Consider the following 25,067-nt stretch of genomic DNA (forward strand, 5'->3'; position numbering starts at 1 on the left):
AACTTCACCACACTCCCTCGGCTCTCACCTTCACTCCTTGACCCTCATCCCCTACTCCCTCACCTTCACTCCCCACTCCCTCGGCCCTCACTCTCACTCCCCACCTCCTGACCCTCACCATCAGCCCCACTCCCTTGGCCCTCACTCTTACCCCCACTCCTTCACCCTCAGCCCCACTCCCTCAGCCCTCACCTTCACTCCCCACTCCCTCGGCCCTCACTCTCACTCCCTACCCCCTGACCCTCACCCTTAGCCCCACTCCCTTGGCCCTCACTCTTTCCCCCACTCCTTCACCCTCAGCCCCACTCCCTCAGCCCTCACCTTCACTCCCCACTCCCTCGGCCCTCACTCTCACTCCACACCCCCTGGCCCTCACCCTCAGCCCCACTCCCTCGGCCCTCACTCTTACCCCCACTCCTTCACCCTCACCCCCACTCCCTCAGCCCTCACCTTCACTCCCCACTCCCTCGGCCCTCGCTCTCACCCCCACTCCCTCGGCCCTCACTCTTACCCCCACTCCTTCACCCTCAGCCCCACTCCCTCAGCCCTCACCTTCACTCCCCACTCCCTCGGCCCTCACTCTCACCCCCACTCCCTCGGCCCTCACCTTCACTCCCCACTCCCTCGGCCCTCACTCTCACCCCCCCCCCCCCGACCCTCACCATCAGCCCCACTCCCTCGGCCCTCACTCGTACCCCCACTCCTTCACCCTCATCCCCACTCTCTCGGCCCTCGCTCTCACCCCCACTCCCTCGGCCCTCACTCTTACCCCCACTCCTTCACCCTCAGCCCCACTCCCTCAGCCCTCACCTTCACTCCCCACTCCCTCGGCCCTCGCTCTCACCCCCACTCCCTCATCCCTCACCTTCACTCCCCACTCCGTCGGCCCTCGCTCTCACCCCCACTCCCTCATCCCACACCTTCACTTCCCACTCCCTCGGCCCTCACTCTCACCCCCACTCCCTTGCTGCGCCTCAATCCTGAAGGTCCTTTCGTTAATCTCCCAGTGAAACCCAAAGCTCTCGCTAATTCAGTGGTTTTTGTTTTTCTTGTGTCCTGCTGCTTTCGGAGGGTTTTGTACCCTCTGGAAATGGAGTCTATTGTACACTGAATGTCAACAGTCTGTGGGAAAGAATTTTAAATATTCAAATCGGATTATATGTTGAAAGTTAAACCCACTGGATTAATGAGAATTTTGGAAACTCTTCATATTTTGGATTAACAGAAACATCTCAGAAACAGGAAGAACCTGGGCTGGTAGATACAAGGAGGAGGCAGTAACTCATGCCCTGGACCCTAGTTTATTGCTGACATTTTAGATTACTTACAGTGTGGAAACAGGCCCTTCGGCCCAACAAGTCCACACCGCCCCGCCGAAGTGCAACCCACCCATACCCCTACATCTACCCCTTACCTAACACTACGGGCAATTTACCATGGCCAATTCACCTGACCTGCACATCTTTGGACTGTGGGAGGAAACCGGAGCACCCGGAGGAAACCCACGCAGACACGGGGAGAATGTGCAAACTCCACACAGTCAGTCGCCTGAGGCGGGAATTGAACCCAGGTATCTGGCGCTGTGAGGCAGCAGTGCTAACCACTGTGCCACCGTGCCGCACACTATTCTGCAATTTGATTTTTAAATTATTCACTCATGGGATGAGGGAGTTATTGGCTGGGCCTGCATTTATTACCCGTCCCTAATTGACCAAAGGGCAGTTAAGAGTCAACCACGTTGCTGTAGGTCTGGAGTCACGTGTAGGTCAGACCAGGTAAGGATGGCAGCTTCCTTCCTGAAAGGAGACATGAATGAGGCCGATGGGTTTTTCCGTCAAATGTCAACAGTTTCATTGTCATCATTGGACTCTTAATTTCAAGTTTTTATTGAATTCAAATTCCACCATCTGGCATAGCAGGATTCGAACCCAGTCCCCAGAACATTACCTGGGTCTCTGGGCTAATAGTCCAGCGACAAGACCATTAGACCATTGCCTCCCCATTTTCTCATCTTTCCTCCAATCCCTTGATGTCCTTTGGTAAGAATTAATTGACTGACCACAGTCTTGAAACTTGAATGGACCCTGGAGCTTAGGGAGAGAATTCCAGATCTCTAGCCTGTTCCCTGACATCACGATGGCACGATGGCTCAGTGGGTAGCACTGCTGCCTCACAGTGCCAGGGACCCAGGTTCGATTCCAGCCTCGGGTGACTGTCCGTGTGGAGTTTGCACATTCTCCCTGTGTCTGTGTGGGTTTTCTCCCAGAGTTCAAAGATGTGCAGGCCAGGTGAATTGGCCATGCTAAATTACCCACAGTGTTAGGTGCTTTAGTCAGAGGAAAATGGGTCTGGGTGCGTTACTCTTCAGAGGGCCTGTTTCTATGTTATAGGGAATCTAATCCAATCATTCCCATAATGGCCTAGCTCGGATTTGGGAGGACCCTCCCTGACCCCCATCTTGGTTTGGATTCCCCCACACCATCCCATAACCAGAGGATATAGTTTCTCTCTGCCTATCCTTTTGGAATTTTTCATCTTGAAACATCTCTGTTACGCAACCTATTAATCTTCCAAATGCACAGAATGCAAACCAGGGTTAGATCACTCGTGCTCGTAATTTACTTCTTTTATTCCTCGTATTTTCCTTTTGCAAAGTAAAGACTAATCTTGGGGTTGGTTAACGAGAGGGTTGGTACTTCACAAAGGTGTAAAACAACATGTGAAATACAAAGAGACCCCTCCAACCCCACCCTGATGGTTCTTCTTGTCTATTTGCAAGAGAGAGATCAAGCAAGGTATATGACTGTGGAGTGCATCACAACTGAGCCTGATTCTTTCCCTACCTGGTTTTCCAGCAGGATTCTGGATCCTGGCTGACGTATATCCCTTATCCAGGCTGCTTATGCCCGGCTGAAATGAGCAAACCCAATACTGAACAAGGATCCAACAACTGAAGTGTACTGGACACCCGGTCTGGACACATCTCTCAGTGCAAGAAGGAACAGAGAAAACACCTGCACACACGTTCCCTCCAGTGAACCGCTTAGAAGTTCATTCTGTTATTGGGGGGGGGGGGGGGGGGGGGGTCAAACACAGTGGCCATTTTAACACAGCAAGATCCCAGGCTGCATGGACATTCATAACCAGTCGGGTTGGGGTAAAGTGTGTTGCCTAGGACGCTGGGGAGACAACATCTGACTCTTGAAAATCAATAATGTGCACCTAAGACATTGACCATGCAGAGAGGAGTCTTGATTAAAAACTTAGTGTGGGGAACTGTTTATCTTGTTCAGAACATCATCTTCCATATACTCATCCCATGGGACTTGTCTCAAACATTCAAGCCTCAGGCTCAGAGGCGAGAGGCCTACCAACTGAGCCACATGATTATAGAGCAGGGATAAAACCACACTAAGATTTCTTCAAACCCCTTCATTATCCAAAGACAAGCTCCTCATTTAAATCTTTATTTTTAAAAAAAAACTTTCTATTCTAGTATTTCCAGCCTTCGAGAGGTTAATGGCGCTGGAACTGGTGCCAGCGAGGGAGTGAGGAGCACTACCTTCAGGGCAAAGAAGCTCTCTCTGGTGGAGGGTTTAAAGTTCAAAGGCCAAGTGCCAGGATCTGAAACGACTCTGCTCCAGATCGAGAAGGAAATACAGACAAGATCCTGGCTGACCATGGGCCAACAGCCAATCCCCAGAACCCGCAGCGTGCTCAATAAGCAAACAGAGCAACTCAATCCCTAAACCTCTGGCAGCTGGGAAAATATTTCTGAGTTGCAAAAACAAGACTTTTAGCGAGAATAAAAACAAGATCTGTTGGCTCTTGCCAAGCAGCCAGGTTACTGTATCCAAAGTCAGAAAAGAGAGAGAGAGAGAATATTTCTGTTGTATGAAACACACTCACCTGCCACTGTTCCTGCACCGATTAGAAGCCATCAGTCCAAATCTAGTTCTGCTTAGGCTTCCCAACACAAAAAAACTGGGAAAATCTTCTCGTTCATCATCACCTTCAGGTGAGCTTAGGTATTCAAGTGAATTGAGTAGAGGTTAAAAACCTTCCCTTAATAACGACTGAAACTGATTAACAGAAATATTCCCTTTCTCCTTCACTCTCTCTTTCGGAAACTCTTCACAATTGCAAACATGGAACAAGTGCACTGTGCGGAAGAAGTGAAATAAAGCTGACTGGAAATCCTGGAATGGAATCCTTATCCCTGTGACAGAATCCTAGGAATGACTGAGACACAATGGCACCAGAGGAGACTGTTCAATCTATCGAGACGACTTCAGCCCTCTGTAGGACAGGAGCATTGACCCAGCTCTGTCCCTGGAACCCTTCACAGTGCCCTGGGGATCCACTGTCATCAGAGAGATTTGACGGCAGTGGACAGGATAGTGGTAAGATTAGATCTGAGCCACAAAGGAAAGCCCATGGTACAAAGGGTCAGGGGATCCAGGTTCGAGATGAGAGATGCAAAGGAATTAAAGAAAGAATTTTGTGTTTTAAACAGTGACTTTCAGAACAGCCAGGATTTCACTCAATGGCAGAGTGGACTGGATGGGCTTCAATCCCTACCCCACCGGTGCTCAGTAACAGCAATCTGTACTATCTACAAGATGTGCAGCAGAAATTCACCAAAGATCCTCAGACAGCATCATCCAAACCCATGACCATTTCCATCTAGAACAACAAGGGCAGCAGGTACTTGGGAGCACTACCACCTGCAAGTTCCCCTCCAAGCCACTCACCACCCTGACTTGGAAATATACCTACATTCCTTCACAGTCGTTGGGTCAAAATCCTGGAATTCCCTCCCTGAGGGCATTGTGGGTGAACCCACAGCAAGTGGACTGCAGTGATTCAAGAAGTCAGCTCACCCCCACCTTCTCAAGGGGCAACTAGGGACGGGCAATAAATGCTGGCCAGCCAGTGACACACAAATCCCACAAATGAATAAAAAACTCTATGGGCTGAATGGCCTACATCTGTTCCTATGATTTATGAAATAATGGTTGCAATGTGCTGCCTACAAGGAGAATGGACAATGGGAGTACATTTCAGCACTTGAAGAGTCCATTTGGCCCTTTTAAGTCTCTGCTGGTCCTTTTCCACCAATCAGAAGTATCTCCCACCCTCCCCTGTCTCCACTCTGTGGAGATTGTTATCGATTCCAAAGCACATAAGTAGCAGATATTTCAGTGCAGTGACCTGGGGCGTGGGGAAATTCACCTCTAATCCACAACATCCCAGCTGGAGATGGATGCAGAAACAGATACTGTCAGCAACCAGTCTGATAACAACATCCATTCCAGAATGCTCCCACCGCCCCCTCCCCAGAATACGATCCCCATTCAAAGGGAGCTGTCAAACATGGCATCACTTTCTACATTAACCATCAGAATTCTCAAGTTTGTTTTGGCAGCAGAGATATCCACATCCTGATCATCAACAAAATAGGATCAATTCCAGAAAAAACTTGCACCCTTCGAAAATACGACCCCAGATACAGGAACAAGAGATGGGCATTCCAATCTCCTTCAGTCTAGTCCACTATTTAATTAGCTCAAGGCTGATCTCAATGGGCTGAACGTCCTCCTTCTCTAAGACTCTATGTTCTGTTCCTCAATATCACTGTCTTACTTTGACTTCATAGCCATTACAAATCAGATCTGTCCATCTCAGCCTCAGGATCCCCAGGTCCCACTATGTTTTAAGGGAGTGAGTTTCACATTCTCACCATCCTTTCTGTGAAAGAGTGTTCCCTGAGTTTATTCAGAGACTTACAGCATGGAAACAGATCCTTCGTACCAATCAGTCCATGTCGAACATAATCCCAAACTAAAGGTCATTGGTTAATTTGCCGAGCTGTTGGGTAACCATGCTGATGTTTTGTTACCAATAACCCAGCAGGTCAATGAGCTAACCAATGACCTCATCCACAACCCAAGCTACAAATCTATACCAAAGTAAATGAGTCCCACCTGCCTGAGCTTGGCTCATGTCCCTACAAACCTTTTCTAGTCATGTACTGATCGGAATGCTTTTTAAACATTGTAGCTGTACCACAGCATCCACCACTTTCTCTGAAGGTTTATTCCACACGCAAACCACTCTGTGGAAAAAACAATGACCCTCATGTCTTTTTTAAAATCTTTCTCCTCTCACCTTAAATGCATGTCCTCTCGTCTTGAAATTCCCCACTCTAGGGAAAGGACACCTATGCTCACTTTATCAATACCCCTCATGGTTTTAAAACCTTGTAAGGTCACTCCTCAACCTTTTATGCTCCAGTGAAAAAAGTCGCAACCTACTCAATCTCTCCTTGTAACTCAAACTTTCCAATCCTGGCAACATCCTGGTAAATTCCTTCTGAACCCTCTCCTGCCTAATAATATCCTTCTGATAACGTGGCGACCAGGACTGCACACTGTACTCCAGAAGAGGCCTCACCAACATCCTGTACAACCTCAACATGACACCCCAACTCCTGTACTCAAAGGTCTGAGCAATGAAGGCAAGCGTGCTGAAGATCTTTTCAACCACCCTGTCTATCCATGACACAAAACTTAAAGAATTATGTACCTGAACCTTGAGGTCGATCCTGAACAGATGATTCTCACTGTAAGATTACCCCTGAATCCAGACTCTCAGAAAGGAGTTTCTCTCCTTTTCTCCAATCAACTGCTCAAATCATTTTAAAACATTCAGTCATAAGTCCCTCAGTCTTCCAAAACTGAAAGAAATACAAACCCTGTATCAGTCACCTTTCCCACACTGTCCAAGGCTGTCTTTGTCAAATTCCTTTTCGGATTAACCCCAGAGATGTGCATGTTACTGGAAAGCCTGGCATTTATTCCTCATTCCCCTCTAACCCCATTCCCCCTGGTTTGAGGCAGCTGACTGGTAATTACGCTCTGAAGTGACCAATCAACCGCATTACGTGACTCCCATTCGTCATCAATCACAGGACAGAAGACGACCACTTGGCCCATCACATCCATGCTGACCCCTACAAGAGTAATTTGCATGCTGCCACTCGCCCTGCAAAACACTCTCCTCTTCTGACAATGGTCGAATTCCCTCTTCAAAGCTCAATTGACTCTAGCCTTGATCAAACACTGAGGGAGTGCATCCTCCACCCTCATAGAAATAAATTTTCCCTCGCGTTGCTGTTGCATCTTTTGCTCTTAAATCTGTGCTCTTTGGTTATGTCTCCATCCAGCAGTGGGAAAAGCTTCTTCCTGTCTCCTCTGTTCAGATCCTGTTCAATCTCCTCTCAGTCTTCTCCAGGGTGAACAGGCCCAATCTTTCCAGTCTGTCTACACAACTGAGCTCCCTCACCCATGGAACCATTCTCCTGAAGAGACCAGACCTGATAAGGACAGCAGGTTTATTTAGTCCATACCCGAATTACTGATTTGGGTTGTATGGTCACAACTGGACGGTTTTGCAATCACATTTACCAATACTGCTGCTGGTTATTATCCAGAAACTGACCCTCACGCCTTCCTGCAAAACAGGTGTGCATCTGTCGATAGTGGCTGAGGTGTGTTAAAATCACTGATGTCTATGTAGTAAAATAGCTCAGCTGAATCTGCTAGCTGGACTCGTGAAGAATTAATACAGAAACGTGGAGGGAGGGGGTGAGAAACAGGGGACGTGATAATTAACCCCAGAAAAGCTTAATGTCCCAGAGGAAATGGGGGGGAAAACAGCAGAAGTTCCAGAGAATCAAACAGATAAGGGACTTTTCTCAATGCAGCAGTGGATCTGTATCAACTGCAGACAATTCCCTCAACAGACTAAGTCTCCATGAATTCCCACTGCAAAATCCCTCACATCGCCTTCCTGTTGTGTGTCAGGAAATAATTAACCTACTCTCGATGGGGATGCATTCCGTGTCTCATTTAGGGAATGACTCAGTCCCTTGCTATCATCTCAATTGTTTGCCCCAAAGCACAAGTTCAGAATAGAGGGGAGGAAATGTGAAGTCCCATCTAGATAACAGCACAGCGTTTACCTTTTAAACTACGGAACACCAGTGGAATTCTCCAGGGCTGCAGCTGGCTTAATCTCAAACATCCATTACACCATTGTAGATGGAGCTTGGCTGACTGGGAGGAGGGGGTGGAGGGGTCAGGATTTACATAGGGACATGAAGAGGCCATTCAGCCTTGCAATTCAATGACATCATGCTTGGTCTGTACCATGACCGTGTTTAACCATTACAACAAAAGCTGCAGGTACTGGAATCAGAACCAAAAACGCGAGAGAAATTCAGCAGGTCAGGCAGCATCTTGTTCAGGTACATGGAATTAATATTTCCAGTCCTCAACCTTCCCTTAGCTCTTAGTCCCTTATATAACACTTGCCTGAATGATTACAACACGAACAAGACAAATTTACAGAAAATAGGAACAGACCATTCGGCCCTTCGAGCCTGCTCCACCATTCAATCGGATCATGGCTGATCATGCTGCTTTCTCCCCCACACCTTTTGATCCATTTACCCTTGTCAAAAAGTTGGTCCTTTTTCTAAAAGCTGTTCCTGTTCTCAAGGATACTGTGTCCTTGATGTTTTCAGAGGGGTCATAAAACAGTCCGGGCTCCAAAATGACTGGTTTGGTACCGAGATGAACAGAGTATTGGGAGGCCTTTTTGTTTTTACATAAACAGATGAGCCTTTAGGCCACAGCTTTCGTGTTTTAGAAGTAACCTATTTAATGAACGGGGCGTGGTCAGTCCTGGAAGCTGAAGTCTCGTTGTTAGTTCAGTTCAGCTGTGAGCTGTGTGGAAACAGGCTGGTAGATTCTCTCTCTCGCCTTCTGCCCTTCTAACTTCAACCTGTAAGCCTCTGTTTCATTTTTACTGTGTTTAAGGGGTTTGTTCATTGGGACTGTTGCACATATTTTTCAGAACAGCATAATTAAGTCTAGTTTGGACAGACAGAGTTCAGCGGGTGTTCTTTATTCTGTTCTTTGTGTTTTATTCCGTAATTTTGTGAATACATTTTTGTCTGTTATAAAACCTGGTAGTCAACCTCGCTGTCTTACTCCAGGTAATTTTCACTGTACACTTAACCGAAACAAATTGCAAAGTTACGGTCTGGGCTGCCTGCTTCAAAGTGGTGTGGCCTAGTCCGTACACCCTCAAGAAGTAAATCTAACGCCTTCTTGAAAACATGTAATATTTTGACCTTAACCACGTTCTTTGGTAGCGAATCCCACAGGCTCACCACTCTCTGGGTGAAGACATTTCTCCAAATCTCAGTCCCAAACGGTTTACCCCTTATTCTTAAAATTGCAGGAGGTTGAGGCCATGAAAGGCTTTTGAAAATGAAGCTAAGAACTTTAAAATCGGGGCGTGGCCTAATCAGCTGCCAGTGCTGGCCAATCAGGGACTGAGTGCCTCTGTGAGAGTTGACATGCAAGTGGCAGGGATCTGGATGAGGTTGAAGCCACATTACGTTGATCCACTACATTCACCTTCTAGGCCTCCCTTGCCCTTCATGATCTTGCCCCATCATCAGTGGATGCGACATCAGTTGTTAGTTTTAAATCTGAGGTTGATACATTTGTGTTAAGCGAAGGTATTAAGGGAAATAGGCCAAAGGGAGGTATACTGGGTGAGGCGACAGATCAGCCATGATCTCACTGAATCTGTAACAGGCTGGAGGGTCCACATCCCGCACCTCTGCCCTCAGACCCCACCCCTCCAACCATAACAAGGACAGAACGCCCCTGGTGCTCACCTTCCACCCTACCAACCTTCGCGTAAACCAAATCATCCGCCGACATTTCCGCCACCTCCAAAAAACCCCGCCACCAGGGATATATTTCCCTCCCCACCCCTTTCCGCCTTCCGCAAAGACCGTTCCCTCCGTGACTATCTGGTCAGGTCCACGACCTCCCCCAACAACCCACCCTCCCGTCCTGGCACTTTCCCCTGCCACTGCAGGAACTGTAAAACCTGTGCCCACACTTCCTCCCTCACCTCCATCCAACGCCCTAAAGGAGCCTTCCACATCCATCAAAGTTTTACCAGCACATCCACAAATATCATTTATTGTATCCGTTGCTCCCAATGTGGTCTCCTGCACATTGGGGAGACTGGACGCCTCCTAGCAGAGCGCTTTAGGGAACATCTCCGGGACACCCGCACCAATCAACTACACCGCCCTGTGGCCAACATTTCAACTCCCCGTCCCACTCTGCTGAGGACATGGAGGTCCTGGGCCTCCTTCACCGCTGCTCCCTCACCACCTGACGCCTGGAGGAAGAATGCCTCATCTTCCGCCTCGGAACACTTCAACCCCAGGGCACCAATGTGGATTTCACCAGTTTCCTCATTTCCCCTTCCCCCACCTCACCCTAGTTCTAAACTTCCAGCTCAGCACTGTCCCCATGACTTGTTTGGTCTTGTCCTACCTGCCTATCTCCTTTTCCACCTATCCACTCCACCCTCTCCTCCCTGACCTATCACCTTCATCCCCTCCCCCACTCACCCATTGTACTCTATGCTACTCTCTCCCCACCCCCACCCTCCTCTAGCTTATCTCTCCACGCTTCAGGCTCTCTGCCTTTATTCCTGATGAAGGGCTTTTGCCCGAAACGTTGATTTTACTGCTCCTCGGATGCTGCCTGAACTGCTGTGCTCTTCCAGCACCACTAATCCAGGAGGGGCTGAATGGCCTACTCCTATACTGATTTCTGCCCTGTCACACTGCAGGTAAAGAGAGAAGGTAAGAACTGAGCTGTGTTGCACTAACATTCCACTTGAGCTGGTCTCATGACCAAACAAGTCATGGGGACAGTGCTGAGCTGGAAGTTTGGAACTAGGGTGAGGTGGGGGAAGGGGAAATGAGGAAACTGTTGAAGTCCACATTGATGCCCTGGGGTTGAAGTGTTCCGAGGCGGAAGATGAGGCATTCTTCCTCCAGGCGTCTAGTGGTGAGGGAGCGGCGGTGAAGGAGGCCCAGGACCTCCATGTCCTCGGCAGAGTGGGAGGGGGAGTTGAAATGTTGGGCCACGGGGCGGTGTGGTTGATTGGTGCGGGTGTCCTGGAGATGTTTCCTAAAGCGCTCTGCTAGGAGGCGTCCAGTCTCCCCAATGTAGAGGAGACCGCATCGGGAGCAACGGATACAATAGTCAGATAACATCAGAAACCTGTCATCTGAAAAGAGCACTTCACAGGCAGTGACTCACCAAGCTCTGTCCACACATCACCCATAACCAGCCAGCTCTCAAACTGCAAAACTGTTCACCCACCTCATGCAATGTCCCTAATAGGAGAAGGACTGACACTTATATAGCACATTTCCTGGCCTCGGGACATTCCCAGGTGTTTAATACACACTGAAACACTACTATTTCTTTGACTGTCTTTCACAAATGTTTGCTAAAGGGCTTTGGGACATGCAAGTATTAACTCCTTACTGTAATCACTGCTCCTGCAGCATTAAAATGTAGTGGAAAAACTGGCCCATCACTTTTAAAAGACACACACCATGGCATTTACTTTATGTTGAGAAACTTTACATACTCCCTGTTCAAAACATCAAAGTGTCAACTGGGTCAGGATCTGGATCTTCCATGGACATCCAACAACAGTGTGTATTTGTAATAGCACCTTCAATGCAACAACAACTTAAATTTACAAAGGACCCTTCAATGCAATGAGCTGTCCCGAGGCATTTTACAGGAAGTTTGTGAAAGATGGAGTTTGACACCGAGCCCCATCTGGAGAGACCAGGACAGGTGACCAATAGCTTGATCAAAGAGTTAAACTTCCAGGAGTTTTCAGGGGTAGAGCTAGGGAGAAGAGAGAGATGTAAGGAGGAAATGGCGATGTGTGGAACCAGGGTGACTGAAAGGGTCAATGATGAAATGATTAAAGTCAGACTGCACAAAAAAGCCAGAGTTGGATGGAGCAGAGGTCTCAGTGAACTGGAGCAGAATACAAAAACAAGGACATTGGAGAGTGGGGTTTTGCCAAGGCTGCACAGGGAGTTAAAAACAAGGTTGACCATTTTAAAATGGACGCACTCAATGATTAGGAGCCAATGTTAGTGAACGAGCACAGGGGGTGATGGGAAACCAGCAGGACTTGGTGTGAACTAGGATGGGGGCAGCACGGTCAACATGACCCAGGGATGAAAGAGCTTTGGGTTAATGCACTAGGGTGTGAGGGGTGTGTGCTGGCACGGGGAGGGGATGGACAGTCTGCAAGTGTTCAGGTGTTTGTGGGTGTGAGTGTCTGAGAGTGTGGATGTGTCTGTGTGTCTGAGTAAGTGTGTACATATGTGAGTGAGTGTGTCTGAAAGTCCCTGGTGTGTTCCCAGAATGGTACATTCCCAATGAAATACTGTGGTTTTTACAGAAACAAGCTGTTGCTGCAGTCCCTCTGTGTTGTGTAGCTCGGAGCTACAACTGCCAGAGACTCAGGATATCAATGTGCTTTCGATCTGAAGCACACAACGCAGAAAGAAGAAAAGATATGGCCTCTAGCTCCACGCCTGATTTCCGCAGGGGAACGTGCAGCTCTACAGGATGGGAGCTCCCAAACACAGATCCTGCTGGTGATACTGGCCTCTGTCAGCATTAGGATCATTAAGTGATGCCCTGCAGCTTGGCTGTACGTCAAGGGCCTGTCCCAGGGCTGCAAGCACGCCTCTGGAGGATTGTGCCTGGACACAGGTTCAGACAGGCCTGTCTTTGACGATGCATACTGCACATGAGATACTGTTCACTAATTGAGGTGTTTAAGGCATTAAGTGCATTCGATGGGCTAGATAGAGAGAAACCATTTCTCATTTCCCTTTAGGGAATAAGCTACGTGCAACTCCTCCTAACCAATAGTACAAGGAAGGACTGGGGCTGAATCTAATATCTCAACCTCTGGACAGAACAGACAGCAAGACATGAACTGAGACAGCAAGATGTAATGCACATGCTCCATATTGGCAGTGGTTTGGCTTTTGCAGCAAATTTGTATTTGTTTTCCCTTCATCTCCATCTACTTTAAATGTTACATTTATGTTCAGCACAGACTGTTTGGACCAAAAGGTCTGTTTCTGTGCTGTATAACTCAATGTCACATTTGGATAACAAATTCCTATTGCAAAAGAATAACTTCCCAGGTGAGATTCGAACCTGTGTCCCCGTTATGGTGATCAGTAATCCGGTGACATTACCGTCACCCCTCATTGGCCAGGCTGAGTTATAACAAGATTCCATTCTCAAAAGATCACTGGGTGATCAGGTGGATTTTTATAATGATTCAACAGCCTCATGGTCATTTTTACTGAGACCAGCTTATCAACTTCCAGATATTTCAAACTGAATTCAAAATCCCAAACAATCATGGCACAATCTGAATTCACTTGATTATTCGTGTAGGTTTCAGCATTGCTATTAATCAATGTGTGATTCTGTTGACTCCTGCTTGGTCTCCCACATTCTAACAAGTCCCATTTCCCTGTGCACTATGCACTGCACCATAATGCCCCTTGAACAAGAAATATCTTGCCTTTAAAATTTGCACCTTTACGTACAAATCCCTCCATTATCTCACCTCACCTCCAGCATCGGAGATTTCTGAGATCCTCTTGTGCATTCCTGAATCCCAGCGCTCCACCATTAGTGGCCATGCCTCCAGCTGCCTGCATCCCAAACACTGGAATTCCTTCCCTACACATCCTTGCTTCTCCATCTTGTTTTCCTCCTTTAAGATGCTCCTTAAAACCTACGTCTTTGACAGTGGTTTCTGTCAATGCATGTGGCTTGGTAGCATGGTGTTTTATAATGTTCCCGTGAAGCACTCTGATACAATTTATTACGTCAAAGGTGCTATATAAATAGAAATTGTTGCTGCATTCAGCGGTCCAATTGGAGAACACACACTGCCAGAAACACAGACTGTATGTAATCAGAGACTGAAACAAGCCTTCTTATAAAAGGGCTGGGCACATTGTGCACATACAGGAGCAAACACTGACACACAAGCAGGACAGTTGGAGTAGATCATTGGCTGATACTCAATGTGTACAACACAGAAGGTGGGATTGGTTAGCTCAGTGGGCTGGATGGCTGGATTGCGATGCAGAATGATACCAATGGTATGGGTTCCATTCACACACCAGCTGAGGTCACCATGATGCTCCAACCTTCTTGACCTAAGGTGTGGTGACCCTCAGGTTAAACTTACTACCACACAGCTCTGTAATGAGAGAGTGGGACAATGCCTCTTTATCTTTTCACTGTAGAGACACAGACATCATTCATTTGTTCCTATTTGATGTCTATGTAAATGTGAAGAGATGGACAGTAAGAGGCAGCATTGAGCTTTTGTGAATTACACACAATGTTAATAGAGACCCGTTGAGATTGATTTGCTTCCTGCTGCTGTACATACACAGAGGCTGACAGGGAAGTATGTGAGACTTGGACAGAATTACACTGAAGTACAAACTCTGAATGGACAATTGACATTTCAATTAATCACCACATTCTGAGCGGCTGGTGTCTCAATTAGTGAAACTGTCAAGCTATTGCAGTGAGTCCGAAAGGTAACACTCATTGTTGTGTCACCTGTCCATTGAGTTAATCTACATTTACAGCCATAAAGCCACCACAAGAGAGAGCATTCATCATTCTGTCCAACATTTACAATCGAGAATCTAACAGCCCAGGGCCACAGTTCTAACAGCTGAAAGCATCCCCTTTTAGAAACTGATCTCACAATGTTACAGGGCTCTGGAAATATTGACAAGTTTACAGGGAAAGCATGGGCAACTGGGAGAGACCACCTTTTTCTGAGAGCTGGACGAGGCTCCATGAGGCAAATTGCCTTCCACCAATGATTCAAGACTGGCCACTTCCATCCCCAGAGCCACAAAAAAGACATGACCCTCTCTCACTAGTATCCTTACATACGGATGAGGGAGGGGATCGGAACAACACATCCATCCTAGGACAAGCCAAACAAAGACATGCACGAGAATTCCTAGGAGCATGGCATTCCAACCGGAACTCTATCAACAAACACATCGAGTTCGACCCCATCTACCACCCCCTGAGAAAAAGAACCGGAAGTGACTTCACCACAGGAAATAACATCATCACAGGAAATGATATCACCAACCAAAAGAAACCCAAATATATAAATAGAAAGCAGGAATTTTCAGCATTGCTTTGCCGGAGGCCCACTGACGATGCTACCTAGTAGGGTGACGAAACGTTTGGAAATGAACCTTCCAGCTCAACGAGCAAACCTACATCCAAACCCTCAACCTGAGCTACAAATCTCCTCAAAACTCACTAGCTCCTTTATTGGTGGAAATGATCCCCCCACTGCCGTTCTCTAAAAGCAGAGGCTGCATTGGAGCATACTGAGTGAATACCGCAAGAAGTGTCACGTGAGATTTACATCATGAGATGGAGAAAGAAAGACTTCTCAAAGCCTGTCCACAAGGCACAAGTCAGGAGTGTGCTGGAATACACCCCACTCGTCTGGATGGTAACAGTCAAATAGCTCAATGTCAACCTGGACATGTGATTATTGCCACCTTAGGCAATCACTCCTTCTACCACTAATGTACAGTTGCAGCAGGGCCAACTATTAGATGCTCTGCAGACATTCCCACATGCTCCTTAGTCAGCACCTTCCAAAGCCACAGAAAGGACAAGGGCAGCAGATACATGGGAACACCACTACCTTCAAGTCCCCTTCTGAGGCACTCACCATCCTTCTCTATTGCTAGGTCAAAATCCTGGAATTGTGGGTCTACCGATAATACATGGACAACAACGGTTCAGGAAGGTAGCTCACCACCAACGTCTCAAGAGCAGCTAGGGACAGACAATAAATGCTGACCTAGACAATGACACCCACATCCCTAGAAAGGAGAAAGGGAGCCTCTGGACTGAGGTTTAACGCCCACAACCTTGCAGCTTTTAGGGAGAGGACAGACCTGAGGCAGTCATTGGTTTGTGGGAGGGCAGGTGAATGGGGGAATGGAAGATTCAACCCAAATCAGGCAGCTCTGGACCAATGATAGAGACAACCTTTGACTTGCCTTTACCACCAGCAAGATTGAGGAATCGCTACAATTAAAGAGAAAAGTATTGAGCTTCAGCCTTCCTGAGGGCAGGCAGTTCCAGATACTCCCTAACCTTTGTATGAAATGCTGCTTCCTGATTGGACGAGAACCCTGGTCTATACCTGTCTCCAAATTAAATGGTTTCTTCTTGCTCATGGCCCAAGAAGGCAGCTCACCTTCTCTTGGGGCAGTTAGGGACGGGCAATAACGCTGGCCTAGCCAGCAATGCCCACATCCCATGAATTAATGTTTTTGAAAGATCTACCCCATTGATTTGACTAATACTATACACAATGACCAAGCAGCCTCTCTTACCTGGACATGTTGTCAGGTGAACAGGCCGAGTTGCCCGTGGAAACACTGGTCTCCAAGCTGTCAGAACTTTCTAGACTGAGCGTGTCAAAGGCATGCTCCAGATCAATGCCATGTTGAGTGGAGAGAGGCTGTGGATGGTGGTGGAGGATGCTGTGGTGGATGAGGTGAGACTGCGGCTGTCCACTCATGGAGTAAGATTGGCCAAACATTGGCGACTGTTGACCGTGCAAGGCTTCCCATTGTGATTGGGCCTCAACTGCAGCCTTCTGCTTCAGCTCAGCCAATCGCCGCCTTTGTTCTTCAATCACCTGGTGACCTTGGAAAAACAATGAGAGAGGTACACTTTGAGATGGTAGAAGCAGAGAAGGGAGAAGGAGTTAAATTATAATATCTAATATAATGGCAGAACATGCTTGAGGAGCCGAATGGCCTCCTCCTGTTCCTCAGTTAGTAAGCTGCTTCGTTATCACAACAAATTAAAATTGCATTGATATAGCACCTTAACATAATAACACATCCCAAGGCACTTCAAAGCAGAGATTAGCAAAGACAATTTGACAGTGAGCCACATAAAGAGGTATTAGAACCCCAAAACTGAGTCAAAGAGTTAAGTTTTCAGGAGCATCTTAAGCAGGAGGGAGAGGTGGAGAGGGAATTCTGGAGGTTAGGACCTAAGTGCCTGACAGTACGGTGATAAGAGATGAAGCGATTAGGATCAGGAGAAGGAAGAGGCCAGGACTGGAGGGACTCAGACACCATGGTAGGGTTATAGGACTGGAGGAGATTAGAGAGATCGGAAGTGGGGCTGCAGGGTTGGGGGCAGGGTGGGTTGGGAGGAGTGAGGCCATGAAGGCTGAGGGTGAGAATGTTCACACTGACTCAATGCTTCTGGTAAGAAAAGCTTTCATGTAAGACCAAATCGGTCTCTTCGGTCTCAATGTTAGCAAGAGTCTAACATTACAGAACGGAGCCTGAAATCCCAGTAAACGCACACACTCGCCTCAAATGTACAACACCACAGCTCCTCCTCCCAACTCCAAACAGAATTCCTACCTCTCCTGTGGTCTGCTTTGGATATCCCTATTGATTCTGCACAGCGTCAGCAAGAAGGAGAGAGTGTAAAAGGTCGAGTCAGAAGATAGGAGTGACGTGCCATTCAAAAAGGAAAGATACGGCAAGGAAGAAAGGGAAAAAAAACAGAAAGAAATTCAGTGAGTGTTTCTTTAATCAGAGTTAAAAATCACATAACACCAGGTTATAGTTCAACAGGTTTAATTGGAAGCACTAGCTTTCGGAGCGACGCTCCTTCATCAGGTGATCCACAGCTACCTGATGAAGGAGTGTCGCTCCGAAAGCTAGTGTGCTTCCAATTAAACCTGTTGAACTATAACCTGGTGTTGTGTGATTTTTAACTTTGTCCACCCCAGTCCAACACCGGCACCTCCACATAATCTTTAAATCAAAGATACGGGACAAAATTGTGTTCAAACCTTTTGGGGAGCTATTCTGTAGCATTGATGGGGGAAAGCTCCTGATTATCAATATATTTGCTTCCCAACGTGTGGTCAAAATGCCAGTCATAGACCTTTCTGGTGCCAGTGTAACGCCTGTGCCAGGAGCCATTCCAGGCCAGGATTCGGATTGATTATAGTTGCGATGGGTTCGGGTTTATTTACATACATGCTGTGAGCAGCCCCAAACAAACCCAACCAGACAGGACTCCTGTGCAACTGTACAAACCTCATCATTGGGTACACACTCTGGGTGAGGGCCCTACACCTCAGCGATTGTCAGGAGGCTGGCCACATTCAGCTTATTCATTACCAAAGGCTCATACAGCATAGAAGAGGCTCTTCGGCCCATCCAGTCTGCCCCAGGATGTTGCGAGGCTTGGAGGATTTGAGCTACAGAGAGAGGGTGAACAGGCTGGGGCTGTTTTCCCTGGAGTGTCGGAGGCTGAGGGGGTGACCTTATAGAGGTTTATAAAATCATGAGGGGCATGGATAGGGTAAATAGACAAGGTCCTTTCCCTTGGGTGGGGGAGTCTGGAACTAGAGGGCATAGGTTTAGGGTGAGGGTGGATAGATTTAAATAGGACCTAAGGGGCAGCTTTTTCATACAGAGGGTGGTGTGTGTATGGAATGAGCTGCCAGATGAAGTGGTGGAGGCTGGTACAATTACAGCATTTAAAAGGCATCTGGATGGGTATATGAATAGGAAGGGTTTAGAGGGATATGGGCCAAGTGCTGGCAAATGGGACTAGATTAGGTTAGGATATCTGGTCGGCATGGATGAGTTGGACCGAAGAGTCTGTTCCTGTGCTGCACATCTCTATGACTCTGCTGCTCCTCCCCTTCATGGGTATGAACCTCCTGGTTCTGAGATGAGAGTGTTTCCCAGTCAGCCACAGTTCCAGCTTCACACCAGGAGAAAATGTTCCCACCGGCAGCACTGTCACTAACCAGCAGGGCGCAGAGTGAAGAGACCTGCCCCCAAGAGCCAGCGGGGGGAGAGGAGCAGAAATTATTTCCGCAGGGAGAAGCTGTGATCTGGATTGCACTGGCTGAGAAGGTGATTACATGGATTCAAAACTTCCAATTGGAAATGTAGCCGGGAATGAAGATTTGCAGCGCTGTGGGGTACAGAACAGGGCAGCAACACTAACCAGGCAGCTTGAAAAACCAAAAGAGCTGTGGATGCTGTAAATCAGGAACAAATACAAAAGTCGCTGGAAAAGCTCACCAGGTCTGGCAGCATCTGTGAAGAGAAATCAGGATGTGGGGGTGCCAGTGTTTGACTGGGGTTGGACAAGGTCCAAAATCACATAACACCAGGCCATACTCCAAGGGGTTTATTTGAAAACACTAGATTTTGGAGCACTGCTCCGTCATCAGGTACTAGCTAGTGTTTTCAAATAAACCCATTGGACTATAACCTGGTGACTTGCGATTTTTGACCAAGAAAAGTCAGAGCTATCATCCTTCAGGTCCGGTAACCCTTCCTCCAAAATACTAACACAAATTTTTTCTTCACAGATGCTGCCAGGCCTGCTGAGATTTTCCAGCAACTTCTGTTTTAGCTCCTTCACCAATGACGGGCTGAATGGCCTTCTCCTGTTCTATAGGATTCTGGGATGTAACCCCCTGTTTCTTCCTCCTGGTGAACTCCCGGCCAACACTCACCTTTCTGCTGCAGTGCCAACTGTCTCTTTACTTCGATGTCTTGCAGAGTAGCAGCAAGATTCCGTGGTAAACTGCCGGTGCCATTCTGTGCCACCACAGGGGTCTGCAAAACAAGCAGAATATGGAGAAACAGGGTCGAGAACACAGCTTGCTGCATCAAACACTGTTGAACACTGACTGTCAAACAGTCTGCGTTTGACCTCCGTGGTGTCTCCGTGCTGTTACCGGCACTATCATAGAATCCCTACAGCGTGGAAACAGGCCCTTTGGCCCAACTAGTCCACACCAACCCTCCCAAGAGTATCCCACCCAAACCCACTCCCCTACATTTAACCCCTAACTAATGCATCCAACCCACACATCCCTAAACGCCATGTGTTTCCCATGGCCAATCCACCCTAACCTGCACATCTTTGGACTGTGGGAGGAAACCGGAGCACCCAGAGGAAACCCACACAGACACAGGGAGAATGTGCAAACTCCACACAGTCAGTCACCCGAGGCTGGAATCAAACCCAGATCCCTGGCGCTGTGAGGCAGCAGTGCTAACCACTGAGCCACCACACTACCATTCCCAGGTGCACTTGGAATATTGTCTTCTTTTATGACATTTTAAAAATTTCCATTGGAGTCATGGAGTCATACAGCATGGAAACAGACCCTTCGGTCCAACCAGTCTATGCAAACCATAATCCCAAACTAAAGTAGTCCCACCTGCTGGTGCTTGGCCCACATCCCTCCAAACATTTCTTTTTCATGTACTTATCCAAATGTCTTTTTAAATGTTATCACTCTACATGTATCACTGTACCTGTTCCTGCACCCACCACTTCCTCTGGAAGTTCATTCCATGGACAAACCATTCTTTGTGTAAAAATGTTGCCCCTCATGTCATTTTCAAATCTTTCCCCTCTCACCTTAAAAATATGCCCCCTACTCTTGAAATCCCCAACCCCATGGAAAAGATACCTGCCATTCACCTCAACTATGCCCCCCTCCCCCATGATTTTATAAACCTTTGTAAGGCAGTAGTTGTAGGTGTGATATCTCAGTCATAGAAATGTACAGCACAGAAATACACCTTTGGTACAACTCGTCCATGCTGACCAGACATCCCAACCCAATCTAGTCCCATTTGCCAGCATTTGTCAAACATGTCCGCTCTACCCACCTGTCTCCATGACAATGCACCATCTCCAAATGCAAACAACTCAAAGTGGGGTGCAACACTTCAGTGGGTAGAATTCCCAACCAGAGGCTCCTGGATTCCAGTCCCACTGCAGAGACCTGAACTGAAGATCCAGTCTGATCAAGGGATTACGACAGAACAGAGGAGGCCACTCAGCCCATTGCGCCTCCATCTATTAGTCAAGGTTAGAGTGGTGCTGGAAAAGCACAACAGGTCAGGCAGCATCTGGGGAACAGGAAAATCAACGTTTCGGGCAAAAGCCCTTCATCAGGAATGAGCCTCCCATTCCTGATGAAGGAATTTTGCCTGAAACGTCAATTTTCCTGCTCCTCAGATGCTGCCTGACCTGCTGTGCTTTTCCAGCACCACTCTAACCTTGACTCTAATCTCCAGTATCTGCAGTACCCACTTCTGCCTCTGAGCTGGTTCTATTAGTTCTAACAGTTATATTAGCCAGGGCCAATCACCTGTCTTTTCCCTATCTCCCTTTGAACTAAATGACCATCCAAAGCCCTTCGAATGCTTTTACTCAGCCTGCCTCCATCAGATTTCCAGGGAGGGCATTCCGTACCCTCACTCCTCACTGTATGAAAAAGTCTTTTTTTCTCATATCACCCTTGCTTCATTTGTAAATTACTTTAAGTCCATGCCCTCTCATTCTTTTACAAGTGGGAACAGGCTCATCCTATCAACACTGTCCCTTGTGCTCAGGATTTCGATTCTTGTTCTCCCAGTGTCTTACTGAGGGAGTGTTTCACTGTCAGAAGTACATCTTTCAGATAGAACATTAAACCGAGCTCTGTCTGATTTCTTGGATGGAGAAAAAGACCAAGGGTTTTAATTTGAAGAGCAGATGGAATTCTCCAGGTGCCACAATCTGTATTTACCCCCCCAGTGAGCATACTGGAACCAAGCAACCTGGCCATTGAGGAGCACTGTAACCAGTATAAAGTGCAGGAATGGGGCAGCCATGTTTTACACAGAAGCATCCCACAAACAGCAAGAAGCTGATGTTGCTTTGAGAACAGCAATGTTGACCAGGGGAGCTCTTCTTCAGGGTTGCAGTGGTTAGCATTGCTGCCTCACAGTGGCCTGGGTTTTGATTCCAGCCTTGGGTGACTGTGTGGAGTTTGCACATTCTCCCCGTGTCTGTGTGGGTTTCCTCTGGGTGCTCCAGTTTCCTCCCACAGCCCAAAGATGTGCAGGTCAGGTGGATTGGCCATGCTAAATTGACCATAGTGTCCAGGGATGTCCAAGCTAGGTGGGCTAGCCCTGGGGAATGCAGGGTTACAGGAATAAGGTTGGGGAGTGGGTCTGCATGGGACATGTTAGAGGGCTGGTGTAGATTTGATGGACTGAACAGCCACTTCTGCATTGTAGGGATGCTGTGATCATGGATCTATTTTTTGATCCTCTCCAAACTCAGCAGTGAGACACAGGACTGGTGTCTCTCCTGCCCAGGGACTGAACCGTACCGCGTGAGGGAGAAGCTCCACAACGTTCAGCCATTTCCTGTCCCTGATTACCTTCGACATCAGGTTTCGGCCAAGAGTTGATGCGCTGAACGGTGAGGAGGGGGAAGATCCCATCTTCGTCCGAGGCAGGGTGCCAGATCCTTCGCTCTCCATCTTGGATCGGTAAACCTGGGACAGGAAGACACCAGAAAAGCCTCAATTAGCCAATAGATCGTCACAGTTTCTGCTGAGGTGGGAACAGTCAACTGTCTGCAGGGGTTTTTCACCTCCCTGACTACCAACAAGATGAGGTCTATTAACCTCCAAAGGGCTACAAGTCCAGTAGGAGGTCGGATCATTGATTTAAATGCCCCACTCTTGCCTGCCAACCTCCTCACTCCTCTCTTTAAGTGTTGATGTTTTGCACAGGCACCTGCTACCCTTCAGACTTGAGCCAACCAGGTGGTCACTCTTCACCCGGGAGGCATGTCCGGCGTCCGGAGGTTACTCAGCAATAGACAGAGGGGAAAGGTCACGGCTGAGTCAACATCCGATCACAAAGATCTGTCAAAGGGGCAACGCTGACGGAGCTCCACTCTGGTTTGTGTTTATCCCCAGCTCAAACCTGCTCCACCCACTCCCCACCGACCCCCAGCAGATATTCGGGTACGTGTACAGGAGAAGATGGAATTACTCAGAGGAAGAAATTCCTCCTCCTTTCCCATCACCGGTTTGGTGACAGGGAGCTTCTTTACCCCAGCGTAACAACTATCCCCTGTACCACCTCAGTTGGCCCAGCACCATTGGTGTGATAGCAGATACTGACAGCAAAATAACCCTCTAACCAAGTGAGGGGCAGCTAAAGCTGACTGGAAGAATCTCCCTGAATATACCCACAGAGGAGATGTAAAAATCCCATGGATGAAACAGTGAGAACGTTTTCCGGAAGTGTGTGAATTAACGATGTTTCATGGACCTGTTAGTGCACCTTTGGTTACAGACTCAGGTTCAGGCACAGAGAACTAAATGTCTGCAAACTAGTGTACAGACATGTTTCACTTTTACGTGACATATCGCATCCAGATTGAAGGAGGAATTAATCCATCTGGAAACATGCAGAACAGAGGCCCTTTGGACCATTGTAACTGTACCAGCTCTTTGAAAGAACTCTCTGAGTAGGTCCATCACCTCCCCTCAGCCCTATAAATGCTTTCCCTTCAAGTATTCATCCAGTTTTTGTTGGAAGTTAATCCTAATAATTACTTGGTAACAGAGAACTTAAGCATTTGCCAAAAAGCCACACAAAGTCAACGTTTTTCATCTTGCACCTACTTGCCTGAGTTTAATCAGCCAACTCAGATTGGCTGCTCCCCCCCACCTTCTCAAGGGCAACTAGGGATGGGCAATAAATGCTGACCCGGCATCCCATGCACGAGGAAAATAGTTCTTGAGCATCGCCATGCCAACCACCATCCAACTTATCAGCACCCTCTTCTCAAACTTTCTAAACTAGCTTTCTTGTATGTCAGTCTTGAAACATCTCTTAATGTCTTTTGTTCCAAGTAAACACAGGAAATTAGCAAATTAATGCCCCTGTGAAAATAGCAGCAGAACAATATCATAAATCACATGGTAAACTATTTCACAAGGAAAAGTAATCAAGGTAAGAGTTCTTGAGCTTTCTTTCTTCCCTGAAAAAATCAGGAACATATGACCCCAAGAATCTGTGAGTATTGGGGGCTTGTCTGAAATTCTCAAAATTGAGGTGGCTAGACTTTTTTTCAATGAAGTGAAGCAAACAAAGAATGTGGAAAAGACAGATAAATAGATCCCCCACGATTCAACAGAATTATAGAACAGGTTTCAAGCATCTGAATGGTCTCTCATTGTTCAATCCCTCACCCGACAATAATTTGTTGTCTTCAAACAAAACCCTGCTCTGTAAGAGATTTAAATGGAAGAGTACAAAGAGGAATTTACCTGGGTGTATCTTCGTGAGGAATGAGCTTTAGCTGGAAGAGGAGGAGGAGAAGGGGAGGAAATTGGAGGTGGAGAAGCTGAGGCCTCAAAGTTAGCCATTATTTCTTGATACCATCGCTCTAGCTCCAGAGTAGAGGTCAGCAACCTGCTGGTAGGCTGCTGCTACACATCGTGGGGAAGGGAGAGAAGGAGGGAGTAAAGACGAGAGAGAAAGTATAGAGTTGGAGGCAGAGAAAGAAGACATGAAGGAAGACAGAAGGGAGAGAATGGAAAAGATCGAGTGAGAGAGAAAAAACAATCATTGGGAAAGGCAGGTAGACAGGGAGAGAGAACCAAACAGAAAGAAATTAATGAAGTAGATGGATATTTAATTAAAAGAAAAATAACAACAAACGAAAATGCCTTTAGAAAGATGTAAATTTTGCATTTTGAGATTATTCTAAACCACAACAATGATGTGAAATCAGAATGGTGCTGTCCAGAAACTCAAACCATGTTGAACCCTTTCAGGGTGAACAGACTGGAGCTGAGAGTTACCGACTCTATATTCCTGAGGATTGACACACATCACCTCCTGTCCTGATACGCCCCACCCCCACATACTCGTCATTGGTCCTTCCTCAAGGTGCACTACCATCTCTCATCCAACTGGAAAGAGAATTGTCTTGATGTATTCCATTGGATTAATTTTGATTTGTTAGCGAAACAACCTTCACTTCCTCACCTCGAAAACTAGTAAGTGGGAAAGATGCATAAAAAAATCCCCTGCAATTTCCCTTTCATACCCACATGGTTTCTCCCCTAGGATTTGCCTTCACTGCTGTCTTGGAAATTCATTTTCA

At 47.3% G+C, this 25,067-nt stretch overlaps 1 protein-coding gene across 22 annotated transcripts in view; it reads right to left on the reverse strand.

Annotated features, from left to right (window-relative positions):
- Positions 1–25,067, reverse strand: part of phldb1b (pleckstrin homology-like domain, family B, member 1b) — a 375,430-nt gene that overhangs the window by 23,016 nt on the left and 327,347 nt on the right. For 10 of the 22 annotated variants that reach the window (XM_072593429.1, XM_072593428.1, XM_072593421.1 and 7 more), the window contains 5 exons: positions 24,226–24,387; positions 22,318–22,434; positions 19,603–19,705; positions 17,474–17,509; positions 16,421–16,736 (listed from right to left, as the gene is read on the reverse strand). In XM_072593429.1, coding sequence (XP_072449530.1) covers positions 16,421–16,736; positions 17,474–17,509; positions 19,603–19,705; positions 22,318–22,434; positions 24,226–24,387 — 734 coding nt within the window. The remainder of the gene's footprint in view (positions 1–16,420; positions 16,737–17,473; positions 17,510–19,602; positions 19,706–22,317; positions 22,435–24,225; positions 24,388–25,067) is intronic. The other 12 variants (XM_072593443.1, XM_072593424.1, XM_072593444.1 and 9 more) reach the window with 4 other exon arrangements.

The sequence above is a fragment of the Chiloscyllium punctatum genome, chromosome 23 (assembly GCF_047496795.1).
Source record: "Chiloscyllium punctatum isolate Juve2018m chromosome 23, sChiPun1.3, whole genome shotgun sequence".
NCBI classification, from domain to species: domain Eukaryota; kingdom Metazoa; phylum Chordata; class Chondrichthyes; order Orectolobiformes; family Hemiscylliidae; genus Chiloscyllium; species Chiloscyllium punctatum.